General features: G+C 45.1%; 1 protein-coding gene across 2 annotated transcripts in view; it reads right to left on the bottom strand.

Moving 5' to 3' along the window:
• LOC138288176 (zinc finger protein 546-like) overlaps positions 1–19,975 on the bottom strand; it is a 689,754-nt gene that overhangs the window by 566,994 nt on the left and 102,785 nt on the right. For both annotated transcript variants that reach the window (XM_069229499.1, XM_069229500.1), the window contains exon 6: positions 18,570–18,662. In XM_069229499.1, coding sequence (XP_069085600.1) covers positions 18,570–18,662 — 93 coding nt within the window. The remainder of the gene's footprint in view (positions 1–18,569; positions 18,663–19,975) is intronic.

Raw genomic sequence — 19,975 nt, 5'->3', positions numbered from 1 at the left:
ATTGCCAGCCCCTGGGAAACAAAGTATTGCTGCGGTAGTGAAGCAGTTCAAGAGTAGCCCAGAGTTTTCTCCAGTACATTAGTGGTCTGTCATTCTTTCCGAGATTGGCCTAAGCCCTAAGCCTAACCTTAATGGGACAAGGGAAGTGCTAACCGGAAGGCTCAGCACTTGCCTCAGGGACCAATTCTTAACTAATTATAGGGGGTTAGTGGCCTTGCATCCCCAGAGCGTGGCAATATAAAGAGCCGCGCCCAGTGCTTGATAAGTGTAAATCTGCACCACTGCAGAGAACCTTCAGCAACCTACCAATGTGTTGCACCAGTTTAAGCCTTCGCTTCAAGATATAACTTCTCATTAAGAGTGATTCCCAGATACAAAAACAGATGGACCTGCTCTAGTGGGGACCCATTTAAGGTGGGCTTCGCATGTGTTGTACGACAACTTAAAAACCATGAACTTCGTTTTATAAACATTTATTTCCAACCCTCTGCAAACAGAAACTACTGAAAACATCCAGGATTTTCTGTATGCCCATGGGCGATTTAGATGGAAGTAGAATGCTGTCCGCGAACCTTAAAGCCGAAACCCTCATGTTGTCTGTTTTGCAGGTAGGCAGCAACTGCGGATAGATGCAGACATATTGATGTGCACAGTAGGCCACAGGTCTGCAAATTAAGTAAATAGCAGACAATATTTTGAACAGTTGCATTGAAGGGATCAATGTGTTCGTCACAGCAGTAGAAAGCAAATCTTTTCCACTTAACAGCATAACACACACTTCTGGTTGTGGGCTTATGTGCCTCCTTGAGAATGGTCATGCATTCTGGAGGGGGGGAGATTCAAGTATGCAAATTCTATGACTTCAGTGTGGTGAACCATGGCTGTAGTGCCCAAGTGGGAGCTACTAGAATGAGGGTGAGAGACGTCTGGCTGAGCTTCCGAATCACAAATGAAAGAAGAGGGAGAGGTGGAAAACCGTAGGCAAATATCCCTGAGCACTTCATCCATTAAGCATTGCCTTTGGATAGGGGAGCATGGAGACGAAGTTTTAGCATTTTGCGTTTGCTTTCAGTTGCGAACAGATTTATTTGGGGAAATCCCCATCTTTGGAAGTATGGGAGGAGGACTCAGGGTGGAGTTCTCATTCGTGGACTTGTTGCCACATCCTGCTGAGAAGGTCAGCAAAGTTGCGGTCATTCCCTAGGAGGTGTTCCACAAACGGGTGAGTGTGGTGAGCCACTGCCCAACGCCAAATGGTCTCAGATAGGCATGATAACTGTAGCGTGTGGTTCCCCCCCCTGTTGCTGTAGAGAAAACATAGCTGTTGTGCTGTCCGTTTGGGCCAGGACAACTTTACCTGTTGGGTGAACTAGAAAGGCTTTCAGCACCAGAGGAATGGCTTGAAGGAAGCTCTAGGTAGTTGATGTGCAGGCCTCAGTGTTTGGAGTCCCAGAGCCACTGTATTGTGAGGTTCTGTAGATGATCACCCCATCTTATAAAGGACATGTCTGCTGTAAGAATGATCTGGGGAACAGGGTCAAGGAACAGCCACTCTTTTGATAAGTTTTGTGTGTTCCACCATTGCGGAGAATGATAAGTGTGGCTGTCTATTAACACTAGATCTTGTATTTGACCCTGTGGCTGAGACCATTGACTCGCCAGACATTCCTGCACCAGGAGCATGTGTAGTCTTGCATGTGGCACTATTGCAATGCAAGTCGTCAACATGATCAAAAGACGCTTAACTGTTCTGACTGTTATGCGCAGATTGGGGTGAACCCGTTTCAGCAGAACTTTGATGTTTTGAATCCTGACTGCATTCAGTAGGCTAATCCTAGCTGTGTGTTGAGGATAGCCCTTAGATACGGCTGAATCTGAAAGTTGACTGTGCAATTTCTGTATGTTGATGGTAACCCCAAGTTGATGAAGATGTAGAGTGGTCTTAGTGTCTTGCAGGCACAATGGAAGCACTCTGGCTTTGATGAGCCAGTCATCAAGATATGAAAAGACATGAATGCTCTGTCAGCGCAGATGGGCTTCGACTACCGCCAGACACTTCTTTTTTGTTGTAACAGAAGACTCACATCCTGGAGAGTTACCATATTTAAGTGTTCTGATAGGGTGTAATAATTTAGTGTCCTGAGATCTAAAATAGGCCGAAGTGATCCGTCTTTTATGGGAATGAGAAAGTATAGGGAGTATACTCCTGTGTCTTGCTGATCAAGGGGGACTGGCTCAATGACCCCTTTGTGAAGGAGATCCTATATCTCCTGTTTTGCCAAATTTAAATGTTCTAAAGAGATTTGTGTTTAGAAGGTGGGATGTTTGCAGGTATTTTGATGAGCTCCAGATGATAACCATGCTGCATAATGTCCAACACCCACTGTTCTGTTATGGCTTTCCAAGTGGGGAAGAAATGTAGTGGACGTCCTCCAACGACCTTTTGAGTTGTTTCTCCTATATGAGCCTCTGTAATATCCCCTTGAAGGGGAAGTTTGATGCTGTTACCTATAAGAGTAGAAAGAGGCATCTGATGATGCTGTTTTGGTGCCATGTTTATATGTTGGACACCAAAAAGAGCCACAAGGATTGGGAGTTTGAAGTGACCCCATGGATTTGCCAACTTTTCTATCTTTCTTCATTTTTTCTAAAGTTTCATCTACCTCGGGACCAAAAGATGTTACTGGTCAAAAGGGGTTTTCAAAAGTCTTTGCAGTACTTCTGGCGTAAAGCCAGATATGCCTAGCCAGATGTGCCTTCTCAATAGTATGCTTGTATTTATACCCCTGGCAGCTATGTCTGCTGCATTAAGAGGACATCTGATTGAGCTGATTGAGATCAGTTTACCCTCTTGAACAATTTGGTGGCCTTTTTCCTGTACTGCTCAGGGAGCTGTTGAAGGAGTTCCTTCATTTCATCCCAGTGTGCTCTGTCGTATCTTGCCAGCAGTCCTTGAGTGTTGGCAATTCACTAATAGTTGGCTGCCTGTACTGCCACCTTTTTACCTGATGTATCAATGAGTTTAGGCTCCTTATCAGCTGGAGGGACATCTGCTGTTGTTTGAGAATTAGCCATCCTTTGGGCATTAGATACTACAAGGGAGTCTGGAGAAGGTTGGCCCTTGCTGTGAGGAGGGTCTGAGGGCGCAGCTTTGTATTTTATATTTTATATCCATCCTTGGTGTAATAATACAGTGCTTACTGGGTCTCTAAAGATCTCATCATGGGCAGATACTGGCATGCCCTAGTATTGGAAGAAAGCGTCTCGAAGAGAAAATCATCCTCTATTGGGTCTTTGTTTAAGGAGCCTGGTGGTATGCAGCAGCCCTAGCTAATAGTTCCTGAAATGATGTTGCATCATCTGTGGGTGATGGCTCAGCTGGGTAGAGGTCTGGATCGGTATCTCCGGCGGGGTGAGGAGTAAGAGGGGGCATCAAGGTCATATGCATCCCATATGCATCCCATGGATCTGTGGGGGGCTGATCTATGTCATTTCCCCTCTCTGATTCCCTGTGTAAGATTGCGGGGAGCCGTGCGGAGTAACATCACCTATATCACTAAATGATTGTTGTGGTTAAGGAGGTGGTGGTGGTGAGGGAGGTAGAGGAGGTGGTAGAGGGGGAGGAAAAGCATAAAAAGGTGGCTGAAGAGGACTAGTGGCAATGTCTTTCTTCCTTTTAGGAGGTGCAGGTAGATCAATGGCTTCATCCAATGAAAGCTGGCGCTTCGATGGAGTAGGCGTCAACTTCGCTGTCTTTGCCAAAATTCGACCGGCAGAAGGCTGAATGTGAATTTTCTTTTGCTTTGGATCAAACCTCTTCCTCATAGTCTCTAGGAACCGTTCCTGTGACAACGTGGAAGGTCTTGGTGGTGCCGAACTAGGTCTGTGTTTCGGTGCCAAAGTGGTCGAAGCTGAAGTGGTGGAAGCCAGGGTGCTCAGAGCAGAGTCAGATCGACTCGGTACTGTAGCAAGAGGATTCAGCATGGCTTTTGGTGCAGGGCCCGAGGGCGTGGCATCCGTAGCTAATGGCCAGTGTCTATCATGGCCTGTTGGAAGTGGTGGCCCAGGAGCCATAATTTCAGTCAGAACCGAGTGTCTCTTGGTGGGATGGACATGGGTACTCACTGCATGCTGTCCTGAAGGAAGATCTTGTATTTGCATGCCTAGATCTACATCTAAGTCAGAGTCGGATTTCAGTATGAAAAAGGCCTCTTCCTCTGCTGCCGAGGCCTTGTGCAGTTCTTCCCTCTTGTTCGACACGGTGATTACCGAAGATGACGTGTGTCTCCTCCAGGTGTTTGAGCTGCATTTCTTTCTAATGCGCCCTACAATCCTGCAAGGTTTTCTTCGACCGAAAAGTTCGACAGGCCTCAGTTTTCCTTGTTGCGGTTCGGAGATGGACACATGTTGTAAACCTGATGGAGGTAGGTGTGTGAGAACAGAACCAAGATAGAGTCTGTTCCATAAGCAGCGCATTGTTGCTCGTACCCAACAAGATGAGGAAAAAAAAAGGACCAAATGGGCGCGGTCCGAAGGGTGCGAGGGGAGGACGCTGAATCGACAGGTGGCGATTTTTTTCCATTTCTGAAGGGCAAACAAAACAATACTGATGGGTATAGAGGTTGACAATGGATTGAAGGGAGCCCGAAAACGGTCTTGAACTGGAGCACCGAAGAACACGTCCGAACCTGATGGTGGAAAGAAAACAATCTAAAAATAGAGTTGATGATATCACCAAGAGAAGTAGTCACTTTACCACTTGATTCAAGAAGCTTCTTTGAAGAAAAACAACTTGCAGATGTCCAGATCCAACACTAGATGGCACGAGTATGGAGAGCATGTGTATCTACAGCCACACATGCCATCAAACATCTTTACAGAAGGATGACTTTCTGAGTAAAGCCTTTCACACCCAGCTCTCACTGTGAAGAGATGTCTCAACAGTGAGTCTAAAAAAGAAACATTTAGCTGTATACACTTAAAAGAAAAGGAGCCCCTCTCCCCCGAAACTGAACCATACAGAATCTATGGCCTGTTAAACTGTGATTATAGGAGGCCTAGTATTTGCAGGGATACTTTAAAATAGATCATTTATCCTCTTCAGAAGAGTCAGTATACAGACAGTTCTTTGTGACCTGAATCAAACACCCTTTTCTCTCTGCGAAAAGGTCTGTTGACACAGATAGCTTCATTACTAAAACCTTTCACATCCACCGTTTGACCTGTAGAGAAGTATCAGGAGAGATGGTGTGCAGTTATAAGCTTGAGCCAGCACTCTGTATAGACTTGTATAACAAGCAGTAACTCTTTCTTTAAACACGACCCGGTCAAACTGTACCTTGTTTAAATCTGATAGAAGGGGGCCTAGTTTTTGTCTACAAACGTGTACACTAACGCTTTACTCTGTTCAGAGATAATAGAAGACAGCTATCTGTGAACTACTTTTTACAGCATGATCTCTCAGAGGAGATACCTTGGTACAGGGTAAATTACTCATTAAAGCCTTTTACACCCAAACTTTAACCTGTATAGACCTATTAGTATGTTCTGATAGAAGTGAGCCATTTAATCTATAAAGAACTGTATTACAAACCTCTTATTTTACATACAACTTTACTATTCCTCATTTTTCCTCTGATAAAGTTTAGTAGAACAAGGGCTAGTGTTAGACCGAGGCTTTTTACACACACCTTTTACTATGTTTAGAAACATCAGTATAGAGCTTGCTGTTTACAAAGCTATATGCCACAGGAGTTATTAATATGCCAAGATCTTCTACGCAAAGCATTAGCTCTCTGTTGAGCTGTCACTAGAGAGAGTTTTTTTTACAGGGCATTACGATATAGGATCACTGCTGTATGAAACTCTACCATAGAGAATGTATATCATGTTGAAATGTTCCAACACAGGACCTGGTTTTCCCCTGTTCCTCCTATGGACACTATGGCCCTCATTATAACATTGGTGGTAAATCCCGCTTACCGCCACGGTGACGGCTGCCAACATACCACCACAGTGGCGAATATCCGTTCTCCAAATTATGACATACACACACCAATCCGACAGAATACTGCCACATACACAAATCCGCCAGTCCAAAGGTCAGTGCTAAAGTGGCGGTACCAACATCCATAGCGCAGTTACGCCAACAAAACAACGCCCTATATATCATGACCCACAAATCACCACGGCAGACATTCAATGGCGGTAAACCATTGGTGGTACACACCAGCGCGCTTAGAATGGACACACAAATACTAAACTGCACAACATTGGCCAATACCAAAAAAACACACCTGGCACTCATACACACACCACACATACCCAACAGCACTATAAAACACACACCCACACTACCCACAACCCTTTACGAATACAAATCATTGCCACCAGACTGTCACCAAGACCACTGACACAACTAGACACATACAACATATACACCAATACATCCCTCACGCACACCACTACGCACACCCAACCACACTACCCAATACCCACACACATCACACAACACCTATGTACCCCACAAAGGCACCCCTGTTTCACAGATGATGAGGAGTTGAGGGTCATGGTGAAGGAAATAGTCAGGGTAGAGCCACAGCTGTTTGGAGCACAGGTACAGCAGATTTCCATTGCCAGGAAGATGGAGCTATGTCGGAGGATCGTAGACAGAGTGAACGTGGTGGGACAGCATCCAAGAACAAGGGACGGCATCAGGAAGAGGTGGAACGACCTACGGGGGAAGGTACGTTCCATGCAAGCAAGGCACCTGTTCGCCATACAGAGGATTGGAGGTGGACGCCCATAGCTCACAGCCTGGGAGGAGTAAGTCTTGCCAATCCTGCATCCTGAGGGACTAACTGGAGTTGTCGGAGGACTGGACACTGGTGAGTCAACATTTACTACTTATCAACCCCATACCTGAATGCCATCACTTCCCATCACCCTCACTCCCATCACTCCACTACATCCCATACACTGCACCTACACATATGACTAACCACAATGCCCAGCCCTGCATGCAATACCAATGCATGTACAGCCCTCCCAGCCCTGCATGGACACCCATCACAAAAGCATGCACAGCACAGGGAACCTACAATCCCACAATACATCACCATACACAAACAAAGGTGGCAGGGAAACAGCAACGATAGAGGGGAACCTAGGGATGTACAATATGTCACAGGCATGAATCATAATACATCACTTACATCCCTGCAGGTGCTCCAGCCAATGTCAGTTGAGAGGAGGTGCCACGACAAACCAGTCCCCCAACGGAAGATGCCCCCAGTGATGACAATAACTCTGGACTTCAGGATCTGGATCAACAACCTGGCCCATCAGGGACCACTGGACAGTCGGACTGTGAATGGGCTGGGGTGACCATCATTGAACCTCCTCTTTCAGATTCCATCATCATCATCATCATCATCATCAAACAAACTTTATTCGACTTTCAACAAGCCATAAAAGTATCAAATAGTAACATATTTAGTAATAAATAAGTATAAGTAAAATAATAAATAATAAATAAGGAAGAGAATAGAGCACATCCTTAATTCGTTCAAGAACAGATATATAAAACTTAGTGAATTTACATCGGTGCAAAATCGAATTTCCTTACAGTATTTTCCAAAAAGTAAGGAGTTTGCCGGAGATTCCAAATGTTCAAATAAAATTAATCCAGTACACCCATAGACTTCCTTACAGAGAGTACCGTACATAAAAAGTTTGCTAAAATTCCACACATTTCAATAGAAGATAAAATCTGTAAGCTAAAATACGCGTCACGGCACTGACGCAAATTAATAGATCTTAAAAAAGGCAATAAGAGACGTTTTCTAGGTATATCATAAAATTTACAAAAGAGGACCGCATGCATTGTGGATTGGGGAGCTTTCGCATCACAAGGACATGCTCTTAAAATTGTACTCCAGTCATTCATGGTCGGAAAAGTTACTAGCCGATGGAAGATATTTAAGCGGAATCTTGTGAGAACAAATCAATGTTGAGGATTTACCACGCTTACTAGGTAAGGCTGGACGGCATCCGTAGACAGAATTAGTTGGTTAGACATTACTGTGTTTTTTTTTTATTCCGCTTCCCATCTCTGTTCTTCCAAGTGCTTCAGTGCCAGAGCCCTCAATTCTCTCCTGGTTATTTTTTCCAGTGATTGTGGGTTTTGGTAATAGTCTTTGCAAACCATATTTTTGAAAAAGGTCATGATGTATCTCAGCCAGGGAACTCTAAGCGAGTGTGTTAGCCTTATGCAGTCGGATAGAATGGCCTTGTTTAGTCCGGTGTACTCAGAGGTCCACACTTTGTGCCATAATAATAGAGGCTGTATCTTAATCAGATCAATTACAAAGTGGACCCCTAGTTCCGCGTGGCTAATATATGATGGTGTGCTGTTTGGTGCCATTAGCAGATGTCTAAGGAAGTCAGTTTCCGCTGACTGAATCACATGTTGGTATACCCCCAAATACATGCTCCATAAGTGGCCGCCGGGATACATTTGGCTTTGTAGAACTTTACCATGTTTAACAGGGAAATCCCCCCTATCTTTTTGGAAAAGATCTTCAAAGCCGCCGTTGTTTTAATAATCTGATTTTTTTTTTTTTTCGCAATGTGCCCAAGTGGCCTGTTTGTCAAACATTATGCCCAGATATGAGAAGGTGGGAGCTATCTTCACCTTATCCTCGTGATATTATAGGACTTGCTCAATTTCCTGCCACAGTTCATTATGAAAGTTTTCGAACGGTTGACTGTGAGGCCCAAGTCTGTCATATAGTTTATACAAGTGGTTAGGAGTTTCTGGAGGGCTAGCGGTGTCCTGGCCATGAGTACTGCATCATCTGCGTAAAGGAGTGCAGGGACGGGGCGATTGCCTATTTGTGGAAGGTCTTTACATTTGCTTATCAGTTCACTTTCTAAGTTATTTATGTATAATGAAAATAGAAGTGGGGCAAGAACGCAGCCTTGACGCACCCCTCTGTATATTCCAAAGGGCCTAGTACATTCCCCTCTCATCCCATACCTTACTCTTGGTCTGCACCCAGTATACAAATCCCTTATAAAATGGACTATTGTTGGTTCGACCCTCATTCTTGTTAAAATGTCCCATAACTTCTATCAGATTCCAACACCACAGCACCCACCTCCATCCCCAGGACACGTCAATGAGAAGTGTGCGCACTGGTAGAGGAACCCCAGGTCACACCTCACACCCAAGACAATCAGGGACCTGGGGTCAGGGGCAGTGGGCACATCGTTCAGGGGACAGGGGCACAGGGCAACAGGGACACTGGGATGACCGCTGTGCGCCAGGGGACGGACAGGCCCAGGGAACACTCTCCAGGAGGCACTCACCAAGATCCTGGGTGCCTACCAACAATACCAGGACAATCCTGCTTGAGAGAGTTCTCCAAGGGCTTGGAGTAGAGCTGGCCTCCTGTTAGAAGACTCAGGGACACCAAAGACTTCAGTTTCATCTGCCAACAGCACTGGGAACTATGGGTCATTATGACCCCGGGGGTCGGCGTTAATATGGAGGATGGTACTGACAACAGGCTGGCAGTACTTTTCCCCACAATGTACCACTCCGACCCCAAGGTGGTAACAACCGCTGGGTGGAGACTTCACTCTTCAGCACGGTGGCCGTCACTTGCCCGCCTGTGGGATTATGACCCCGCCTACCGCCATGGTTTTCGTGGCTTCCTTACTGCCACAAAAACCATGGCTGTAGGCACCATCAGTGACAGGGAATACCTTCCCTGTCACTGATAGGGGTCTTCACCACCCCCACTCCCCAGGTTTCCCCCCACAAATGCCCCTCCCTTCACACACGCATACACACACCCATTCCAACATTCATCCATGCATGCATGCATCCATTCACACACACACACACCTGCACACACTTACATATATACACGCATTCACCCAACTCAACATACACGCACTCACACATCCATACATCCGCACACAACACACACCACACACCTGCATACATGCACGCACAGACACACACCAACACACCCACATACACAACACCCCACATCCCCAACCCCTGTCGGAGCACCCAACTTACCTGTGTGCAGGGGGTCCTCCCGCAGGAGACAGGACTGGGCACTGCTGCTAGCAGCAGCATCCTCCAGCAGAACACTGCCAGGCCGTATTATTGTCATAATACAGCCGGCGGTGGTCTGCTGGTGTGGTGCTGCTGCTGGCATGCTTACCGCCATCCGCCGGCATGACCACAGCTGGATTTCCGCCATCCTTCTGTCGGAAATCTGGCTGTGGTCATAATACGGCGGATGGCTGGTAGCCACAGCAATGGTCTTTTGCCGTCCGTCGCTAAGGCGGTAGGCGTTTTTTACAGCCAAGGTCCTAATGAGAGCCTATGTGTTTTGTGCTGTTCAAGAAGAAAAATCACCATGATGCCGCTAACAACGCCGCTGGCCTGCAACGCGACCTGCTGATTCCGCACGGAGCCACACATCCCCGCTTCGCACCAACGAGCCACTGCTTGCACCGTGACCTGTGGGCGTGGCACTTCAGCATCGACTTGTTCACATCGCAGCCTGGGCATCCCCGACGACGATGCTCCTGCTGACACAGGCACCGCTACCTGCACAATGGCCTGTTGACACCGCTTGTGAAGTACACGAAGCACCGTCCCATCCCGCACCACAGCCCCGGTCCACCGATGACAGCACCATCGACTCCAGTGTCGTCACCAGGCATCCCTGTCTGCACCACGGCCCATGGACGCCGAATAGAGCCCGTCCTGTGTCGCCCCCACCACCGACTTGGGCCTTTCGACAACAGCACTTCAGCAACGACGACACCGCTGCCTGCACACGACCTGGAGACACCACACATCGCCCCGCTTCACACCGCAGCTCTGGTCTCATTGAAGCCGCTGGACTCAGTCACAGAGCTGCTGCCTGCACCGTGACCTGTGTGGGCACCGCAAATCGCATCGCCTCGCACCGAAGCCCTGACGCCATCCACGCCAGCGCTCCTGACTTCATCAACCTGGAGTTCGATCCGCAACGCGTTTGACTTCAAGGGCCTGATGACCCTCGTACCGACCTTCAGAACCGATGCCTGCAATGCCGCTCTCCAGATCTCATCACAAGGATCACGACGCCCTTCATTTCCAAGGTGCTGTTTGCTGGCCTTCCAGACACCGTTGCTGGCCCGAGACGCCGCAGCCGGTCTAAACAGTTGGTTTTGTTGATCACGACGCCATGATAGCCCCAGGTCGAGCTATTGACTTCAAGGAACTGTATTTTTAAGTAATTCTTGCAAAATTCATATCTTTATTACTGTATGTTGGATTTTTCTCGTTCTGGTCTTGTTTTATATAGATAAATATTGCCTATTTTTCTAAAACTGTTGTGGTGTCCTTTTGTCGTGTTTTCACTGTGTTACTGTGTTTTATGTGCAAATGCTTTACAGACTGCTACTGAGATAAGCCTGATTGCTTGTGCCAAGCTACCAAGGAGGTGAGCAGGGGTTATCTGAGCGGTTATCTCCCTTATCCTGACTACAATAAGGGTCCCTACTTGGACAGGGTGCAAACCGACTGCCAACTAGAGACCCCATTTCCAACAATAGGGCATTCCTCACTCCTGCTAATATAAACCGGTTCTATCATAAAACCGACGCTGCTTGTCCACAATGCAAAAGGGTGGACGCTGACCTGTTACATACATTATGGGCCTGTCCCAATCTTTATGACTATTGGCTTACTATAGTGTCCACCTTGTCAGCGTGTACAGGACACAGAAATCTCCATAATTGAAATGCATGCTTACTTGGGCTACACAGTAGAAAAAAAAACACAAAGAGCGACTTCCCGCTTTATTGACTTAGGGTTTATTGTGGCCAAATGGCTCATCATGGGTAGGTGGAAACTGACTAACCCTCTGAGCGTTACAGCTTGGAAATGCTCAATGCTTTACAGGTCACTGGCAGAGGGTGTAGCGTTGCATAGAGAGGACACTTTGGCACTTCATTAATACCCCATAGCCACATACCGGGACAACATACTTATGTAATTGCAAAACTACCCCACACATGTTCCGGAGGAGCATGAGAGATCAAGGGCCTCCACGCCACGCATCTAATGCGGGATGCTAGCCAAGCAATATAGGCAACAACTGATATTGCACTCCAACCATGTGTGTCGATTTTAGTCTCTTCATTCTGAATTGGGTATTACATTACAATTTTTGGGAGCTCACTTGAGAAAAGAGAGTGCAGCTAATTGAGCTTTATGGTCTCTAAAGTTGACTGTTTTTGTGTTGCTCTTAATCATGACACACTTGTTAGTTACATGAATATATAAACCTGCATATTGAGAGTAAGTCAATTGCGCTGCTATGTATTGTCGGTTACTAAATGCCTAGTCAGACAGCAGCATAACTGTAATGTATAATACGATTACGCATGTGAAACACTAATAAAAAGATTCAAACAAAATCAGGAAAAACTGCTGGAGCACTTCGGGTAATGTGGAGGTTGGGAGTATTGTCGCAGTGTCCCCTAAATCAGTGGTTCCCAACCTGTGGTCTGGGGACCCCTGGGAGTCCGTGAAGCCTCCCCAGGAGATCACCGGCTCCTTAGAAAATGTAATATTATTAACAGATTAGGTACCCAGCTTTCAGTAATGACTCACTGGGGAGTCCCCAGATTCCAATAATGATTCAGTGGGGGTCCACGGGTTCCAGTACTGATAACGTGGAGGTTCACAGAAGTCAAAAGGTCGGGAACCACTGATGTAGATCAATACCCGCAAACCATAGACACAGCCACTGGAGCTGGGAGCCAAGATAGTAGTGCTTAAAATTAGACACTCCCAGGCCACCACCTTCGGGTAGGCAACGGAACTTTGCAGTTTCACTCTGTGTCTGCTTTTACTCCATAGCTTAATAGAATGCAGCTGGCAGGTTGGCAACATAGTAGAGCAGGCGTGGTACCATAATCATTTTCAAGAAAGCTATCCTGCCCATCACTGAGAGTGGTAGACTATGCCAGAATGCTACTTGCCTTCAAAGTTTCGCAACACTCCTCGTTAAACTCAAGTCAAGTAGTTCACTGTTGGAATGGTATTTAAGAATTCCTAAGTATTTAAATGTGTGGTGCTGCAAGCAGAGGGTGGTCTCCTCGATTGTTAGGAAAAGCTCAAGTGCGTGTTTGAGAAGAAACACACAACACTTCAGCCAATTCACCCCCAAACAAGATGCAGCATACCACTCTCCAAGGACATCCAGAACATTTTGGCAACCATCTAATACATCCCGAATGTACAGGAGCAGATCATCTGGGTGCAGAGATAACATTATTTAAGTATATGACTGAGTCATAAAGTGTTTGATAACTGTATAATGGCTTCATGTATTTCATGTTGTTTGTGGAGTAAGGTGTCTGGACTGGCCTTTATGGAAGTGATGGTTGTTAGGTGTGATCCTGTCACACTATCCATGCTAGGAGGTCCCCTGGTTTGCCTGTCTCAGTGTGTGTATGCACCCTGTGTGTTACTAAGTTAAGGCATGCAAACGCTCGAGAAGTACCGCGGGCCGAGGTGCAAGCCTCTGCCAGGGGACAGTTTAAAGAGCTGCAGGACGCCTGTTTATGTTCCTATTGGAGGAATGTGATGTCAACTTCCATAAGTAGCACCTGTATAATGCACCTTGCACCCACTGTCTTGCCAATGCAGTGACCACATACTGACACCTTAAATATCTCCCATTCTATAAGTGCGGTGGAGGCAGTTCCCTTATTGAGTGCAATGTATTCAAATATCATGCCCCGCAGGGTACTGCAGAATGCCACAACCTGTAGGATCGCCTGTTTTGGGTGCCATACTGGGATTGCAGGGTGCAGGTAGCACCAGAATAGTATAGCCTGTAGCGGGTGCTAAGTCATCGAAAGAGAGTCACTCATCGACTAAGGGTTGCACAGTCAGGATCCGTAATTTGGGTGTTTCGAGTTTTGTTCAGTGGTAAATAAGTTTATTTCTGTATAACCGCATTCTAGAAAGATGGAATCTAAGACGTTGTTGTCGAGCTCCCACTCGTAAGTTTTATACAAGTATATGCTGAGTAGATCCTCCTGCTGGCTTTGTAGACCTGGTAGGTGCCTGAAGCGATAAATGTTTTGCTAGTAACTGCCAGATCGCTCGGGCTTCTATTGAGAGTCATTGTCGATCTTGAGTTATTTTCTATCTTGTTCTTCCGTATTTGTTTAAAGAGTACATGGTGGTGGTGGTTTTGTCAGTTTGCACTAGAACTCAATTTGTGGATAGAGCTGAAAGAAAGACACCAATATCTAAGGGGAATGGTTTGAGCTGGAGAAGGTTGATATAGTTGTTGTTTGGGAGAACACGAACCCTAAATTCTAAAACTGCAGCGTTGTGCTCATATAAGGTGAGGGAAGTGTGGGTCACAGTGGTCTAGGTAAGGAGATTTTGGTGAAAGGACTCCTTTGAGTAGATTCTGCTTGTTGAGCCACCAGTGAAAGGACTGTTAAGCTTGTTCACTCAAGGGTATTCTGTCATCACAATCACTGTTATGTTGTGACCACTGGTCTTCCAAGCAATGCTGTAATGGGCTATGAAGAGGTGAGCATTAGGAACTACAAAAATGCAAGAGGCAATGGATTCTAGGAGAGGGGAAGCTTGTCCCATTGATGGCTTTGTGGCGTTTTGTAATTGGTACATAATTTGTCTTGAGGGATAGATTTCTCCTATGATGGTGTTCAGAGATGCTCCTAGGCAATTCAGAAGCTGAATTGGAAACGTGGTCAATTTTTTTGAAATTCACACAAAGACTTAGTTGTCTAATAATGTGACAGTGAAGTCGAAATCCTACTGTATTTGACAAGCAGTCTGAGCTTTTATCAACTCACAGTCGTGTAAATATGGGTAGGCAAAATGTTTGTTTTTGTGAAGTTATACTGCAACTATCGCTGTACATTTGGAGAATCTTCTTGGTGCTGACTTGAGGCAGAATCATAGCACCTTGGCTTTGTAGTGAGATTTGCAAGCAAAGTGGAGACATTTTCTGCGCTTTTTCTCTATTGAAATGTGAAAATATGCATCCCAAAGATCCACAGAGCACATCCATCTCCCTCCTTGAGTTGTGGATAGATCTGATGTAGTGCTAGTGTTCAGAATGTATCCTTTTTTGTGAATTTGCTGGTTTGCCTCAGGTCTAGAATCGGTCTGAATTCTTACATGCGCGGGGCCTTTCTCTGGAACCAAAAAAAATCTTAAATACATACATACCTAATTTTAATATAGGAACTAGTTGTATCACTTGGTTTGTAGTATAATTGTTATTTCTGCCTAAAGACGGAGATCAAACAGTCCTCTTTAGCATCCTAAGGTAAAGGGGAAGGGCGCACCCTTTTAAGTCCAGTTACAACTCCCTGCTCCCTCCTCACAGTAAAGGCTCTCTGGACATGGTTGTCCTTGCAGTCCCTTGGCACCCAAACAGTTATATGCTGTGTACCGCAGTGCAGCAAGGGGCGCGTGGTATGCAGCGGAGTTACAGTGCCCTGCCTTCTCTTTATACTAGGGCAGTCTAGGCACAGATGTCCCTGTTGCCCCCTGGTGCAAAAACAGTCCTATGGCGCATTCCACAAGGCAGGAAATTGGAGAGTGCGTTCTAGTGCAGAGTTACAATGTCCCACCTCCTCTTCACAACAGGGAAGTCTGGGCACAGTAATCCTTGAAGTACTTGGTGCCCCAACTGTCCTCTGGTGCGTCCTGGGTGCAGGAGAAGGGTTCATTCTATGTAGTGCACAGTTACAATGCCCCACCTTCTCCTTAGAGCACAGCAGTCTGGGCACGGTTGTCCATGCAATACCCTAACGCCCAAACAGCCCTCTGGTGCAGGAGAAGGATGCACACTATGTAGCGCAGTTACAATGCCTCCTTACACCTTGGCAGTCTGGCACAGTAGTCCTTTTAGCCCCTGGCACCCAAACAGTCCTGAGGTTCATCTTGTGGTGCAGGAAAAAGGAGTGCACAATGTGGCACAGTTACAATGCCCCGCCTACTCCCTACAGTAGGGCAATCTGGGCACAATAGTCCTTGCAGTTCCCTGACACCTAAACAAACCTCCTGTGTGCTACAAAGCAAGAAATAATGGGATGCGATATGTAGCACACAGTTACAATGCCCTGCCTCATCCTTAAAGTAGGGCAGTTTGGCACAAGTAGCCCTTGCAGCCTCCGGGTTGCCAAACAGTTCTCTGGTGTGTTGCTTTGTCTTTTATGAATTGCCCTTTAGTTAGAAAGTTTATTTCTTTTTTAATGTAACTTCAGGAGACATTACTGAGACAGTTCTGCTTTTATTTAGAAAGCAAGGTCTGACAGGAGACCCTGGGAAGAGTTCCTTATCCCAAGCAACCTAGAAAGCTTTTAACAGTGTGGCTGGTTTTAGCACATTATTCAATGGGTCTCTCTTCTCTTTGAAGTAAGGAACAAGGCCTGAATGGGAGAAGAAACATGTAAATCCAGAAAATGAAAGCCCTACCAAAGAGGCTCAAGGGGTGATGCTTGAGAAAACCCGAATGAGCATCTCAGCTGAAAAGGTCCCTTAAAACCATGGCACCAAAAGAGGAACTACAAATGACACCAAGTGGCTCATCCATGTCAGAAATCGGATCATTGTCACAGACGTACCTAAAGAAGTCCGCTAAGGAACAAGAGTAACAAGAACAACACACAGAGATCGGAAAGTTAGGACAGCAAAAGAAGCCAAAGCTAAAGGAAAATGTGTTTTTTATGGAGCTCAGAACATTTAGGGCCTTATTACGACCTTAACGGAGGAGCTTCCTCCATCACAAATGTGACGTATATCCTGTCCATCTTATTACGATCTTCATTGAATATAATGGGATCATAATAAGACGGAAGGGATATCTGCCACATTTGTGATGGAGGAAACCCCTCAGTCAAGGTCATAATAAGGCCCTTAACGCAGCTTTTACGAAACAATGGAACACAGACAAAGCTAAGGATACTGGGGCAAGCCTGAACAAGGCTCACAGTGAACATCATCCTCAAAAACACATCAGTGAAGAAGGCTAACGAAAAATGGCTATGCTAAATTGCACCTTATGAAGCCTGAATGGCTAAGCCAAAGATCCACCTAAGCAACACTGGGGCGTGTCCTGAATACGATCAAAACTGACACTGGCTAAGCAATAGCCTCTTTAAAAAGTGTCAGACTATGGGTGATAAAGGACTCCAAAATCTGAGCAGATTGCTTCTTCAAGAACCCTTCACGAGCAGGAGACCCAATGGGGTCGAACGGTTGGCATTTACCTTCAGGTCTACAAGCCATCCCACGGTGTTATTTATGCGCATAGCTTCATAATAATGATCTGGAAGTTCCATGTGTGCAAACTAGAGAAAAAAACAATGCCTGTACAGTGTTTCCTGATGTGAGTAGCACCCGTAAGAGCCCTGTGACTGCAGGCCAGGATCTGCAAGAAAATAAACCCTGCCAGGCTAAGAATACTGGAAATGTAATGGTTTCAAAACTGAATTTTCTACTACTGCAATAGGTGTTAATAAATAGAACCCAGCAGTGTATCTAAATATAAATCACTACCCAAGCCTGATTGCATTTGCTTCACAGTGATTTTTTTTGTAATATGGCTTACAAGCCTAATGGTAGCAATAATCAATAAAATAAACACAATTCGATTTCATGATTATTTTATTCAGCAATGATTAGTGAACCTTAACCTCAATTGTCAAGCAGCAAGAAAGCTGATGCAATTGTCTCAGAGATCAAAGGACACTGTCTAGTTATTTACCACTCTTCTGCTAATGTTACCCCTAATACTCAATAATACTGATATAACTACATACGATTTCTCAGCTAGAACTCTTTTTATAATACACTCCATTACCTGCTTTTGCACGGAAGAATCTGCCACATTTTGAGTGACACCAATAAAAAGGTCACCCTGGGCAGTCTGGATTTACATTAGACATCAAACTTCCTTTTTCACCTTTTGGGAAGAACAATTCAGATTGGGATGGCAAGAACTGGCGTATGATTTTTTTCTACTGAACCCTACTGAAAAATGTTTTCTTCACAGTTGGTTTTCCAAGGGAGAGTGGGAGGGGTTGCTTTGAGTGGGTTAAGCAGAAATAGGGAAAAAGGGCTGTATTCTATACCATAGCCCCAGTTTTAACTTTTGCAATTCTTTTTTGGAGGCGTGGATGCGGGGGCAGGTTTCACAAGGGAAAGGGCGCAATTATTCAGCTTCACTGCACACTGGCCTCCTTCTGATCAGTTCAGTGGCAACTGATATCAAGAAGATTGGAGCTATTAGTCTTTTCGCCTTACTGCCTGCTGTGACCTTTTCATACTTCAGCGTTCTAGGATGTTTATAGTCTGAACGAGTACATAAAAAAGTATAACAGACGTATGTATATTGCATCAGAAAAAGAAAATCCTGAACCTTAGGTTTGAGCACTCAGTCACTTCTGTTCTTCACTCCTCATCTGTGAAAGTGTATCAGTTCACTCACCGCTTCCTCAAACTCCTCTTGATGTTTTTCTAAATAAGCCATCTGTTCTTCAGATACATGAACTACTGTTGTAACAGTCGATGTAAACGATACCTTAAATGACAAGAAGAATTCTTAACTTTGGTTATCTATTACACAAGAAACAACTGGTAACAAGATATTACAAAATGGTCTATCAATGTACAAGAACAACAGCTTAGAATGTTCAATGACAGGTGGCAGGTAAATAACAGTTATAAACTAGAGCTTTCTAGACTCACAATCTTTCCAAAAGATTTCCTTCCTCGTTCTCCATTTGTTCCTCTTATTGTTCTTGCCTAAAAGAGAATGAAGAACTGTTCCCCAAGTGTTTCCCCGTCTGGTTCCTAGGTGGACCCGGAATTAAAATCTTCTAAACTACTCAACTTACAGTGGAAATTAGTAAACAAGTGTGAACAAAGACTTGAACACAGGAAATTGGGCTCCAGTATCACCCTCACTGGATAAGCGAGGGGAAATAATGATTAATGCTTGATGGCTGCTAAATCAGAAGAAAGGGTTGAGGAAGTAACATGTTTAGGTTATCATTCCAAGATGACTAAGATAACTTGTTTCATTGCATTCACTTATAACTAACAGCCTTTACATGTAGGCATTGGAACAGCTGATGCTACCACCAGCCTCACAAATGATAGTCAATTTCTTCTTTATAAATCTGCCCTGGCTATGTCCATGCGGAAGGGCTGTGATATATATATCTCCATATACCACTAATGAACAAAGTAGCCTGTCATCCCTTTCTTGATTATGTTAACAAAAGATACGTTTTAAGAGAGTGATTGGTCCAGTAAGAATGATAAATACAGCATATGCCATATTTCCTCATTTTATACTTAAACACTTTAACTATAAATTAGTGAAGATACAATACAAATGTGAAGTCTATGCTGTTTAGCTCCTGCAGCATCCTCTCCACCCATTACAAAAAAGCTTTCCGCTCGCACATGTTTTGTTATGGCGACTCACCAGTACTTTTCACATACAAATATAATTACACAATAGATGTGATATTTCTGAGTAACTCTCAGCAAGTGTTCTGACTGATGACCATAGAGAATTTAAATAGGGGGATGTCCTGAAGAAAGTGACAATCACATTTTAATCACCTAAGAGATGCAATGATGTAATAATGTAATCTTTGGCAAGCAGCAGGCATGGCGTTTCTGAAACAGGATCAATGATATGGCGTTTTAGCGTGATGTAGGCTGTGAGGCCTTTTTTTAGGGCCTTAAGACAGCTACAGGTTACTGGGCACAGACTGTAAAAAGTATTGATGTTTTTCACAGGAGTCTACCGGCCACAATACTGTTACACTCAAAGCAAAAGGGCAGGTGTCCCATTTTAGCACTTCTCAGGAAAGCAGGGTC

Source organism: Pleurodeles waltl, chromosome 4_1 (assembly GCF_031143425.1).
Source record: "Pleurodeles waltl isolate 20211129_DDA chromosome 4_1, aPleWal1.hap1.20221129, whole genome shotgun sequence".
Lineage (NCBI taxonomy): Eukaryota > Metazoa > Chordata > Amphibia > Caudata > Salamandridae > Pleurodeles > Pleurodeles waltl.
This window is presented reverse-complemented; position numbering and strand designations above follow the sequence as displayed.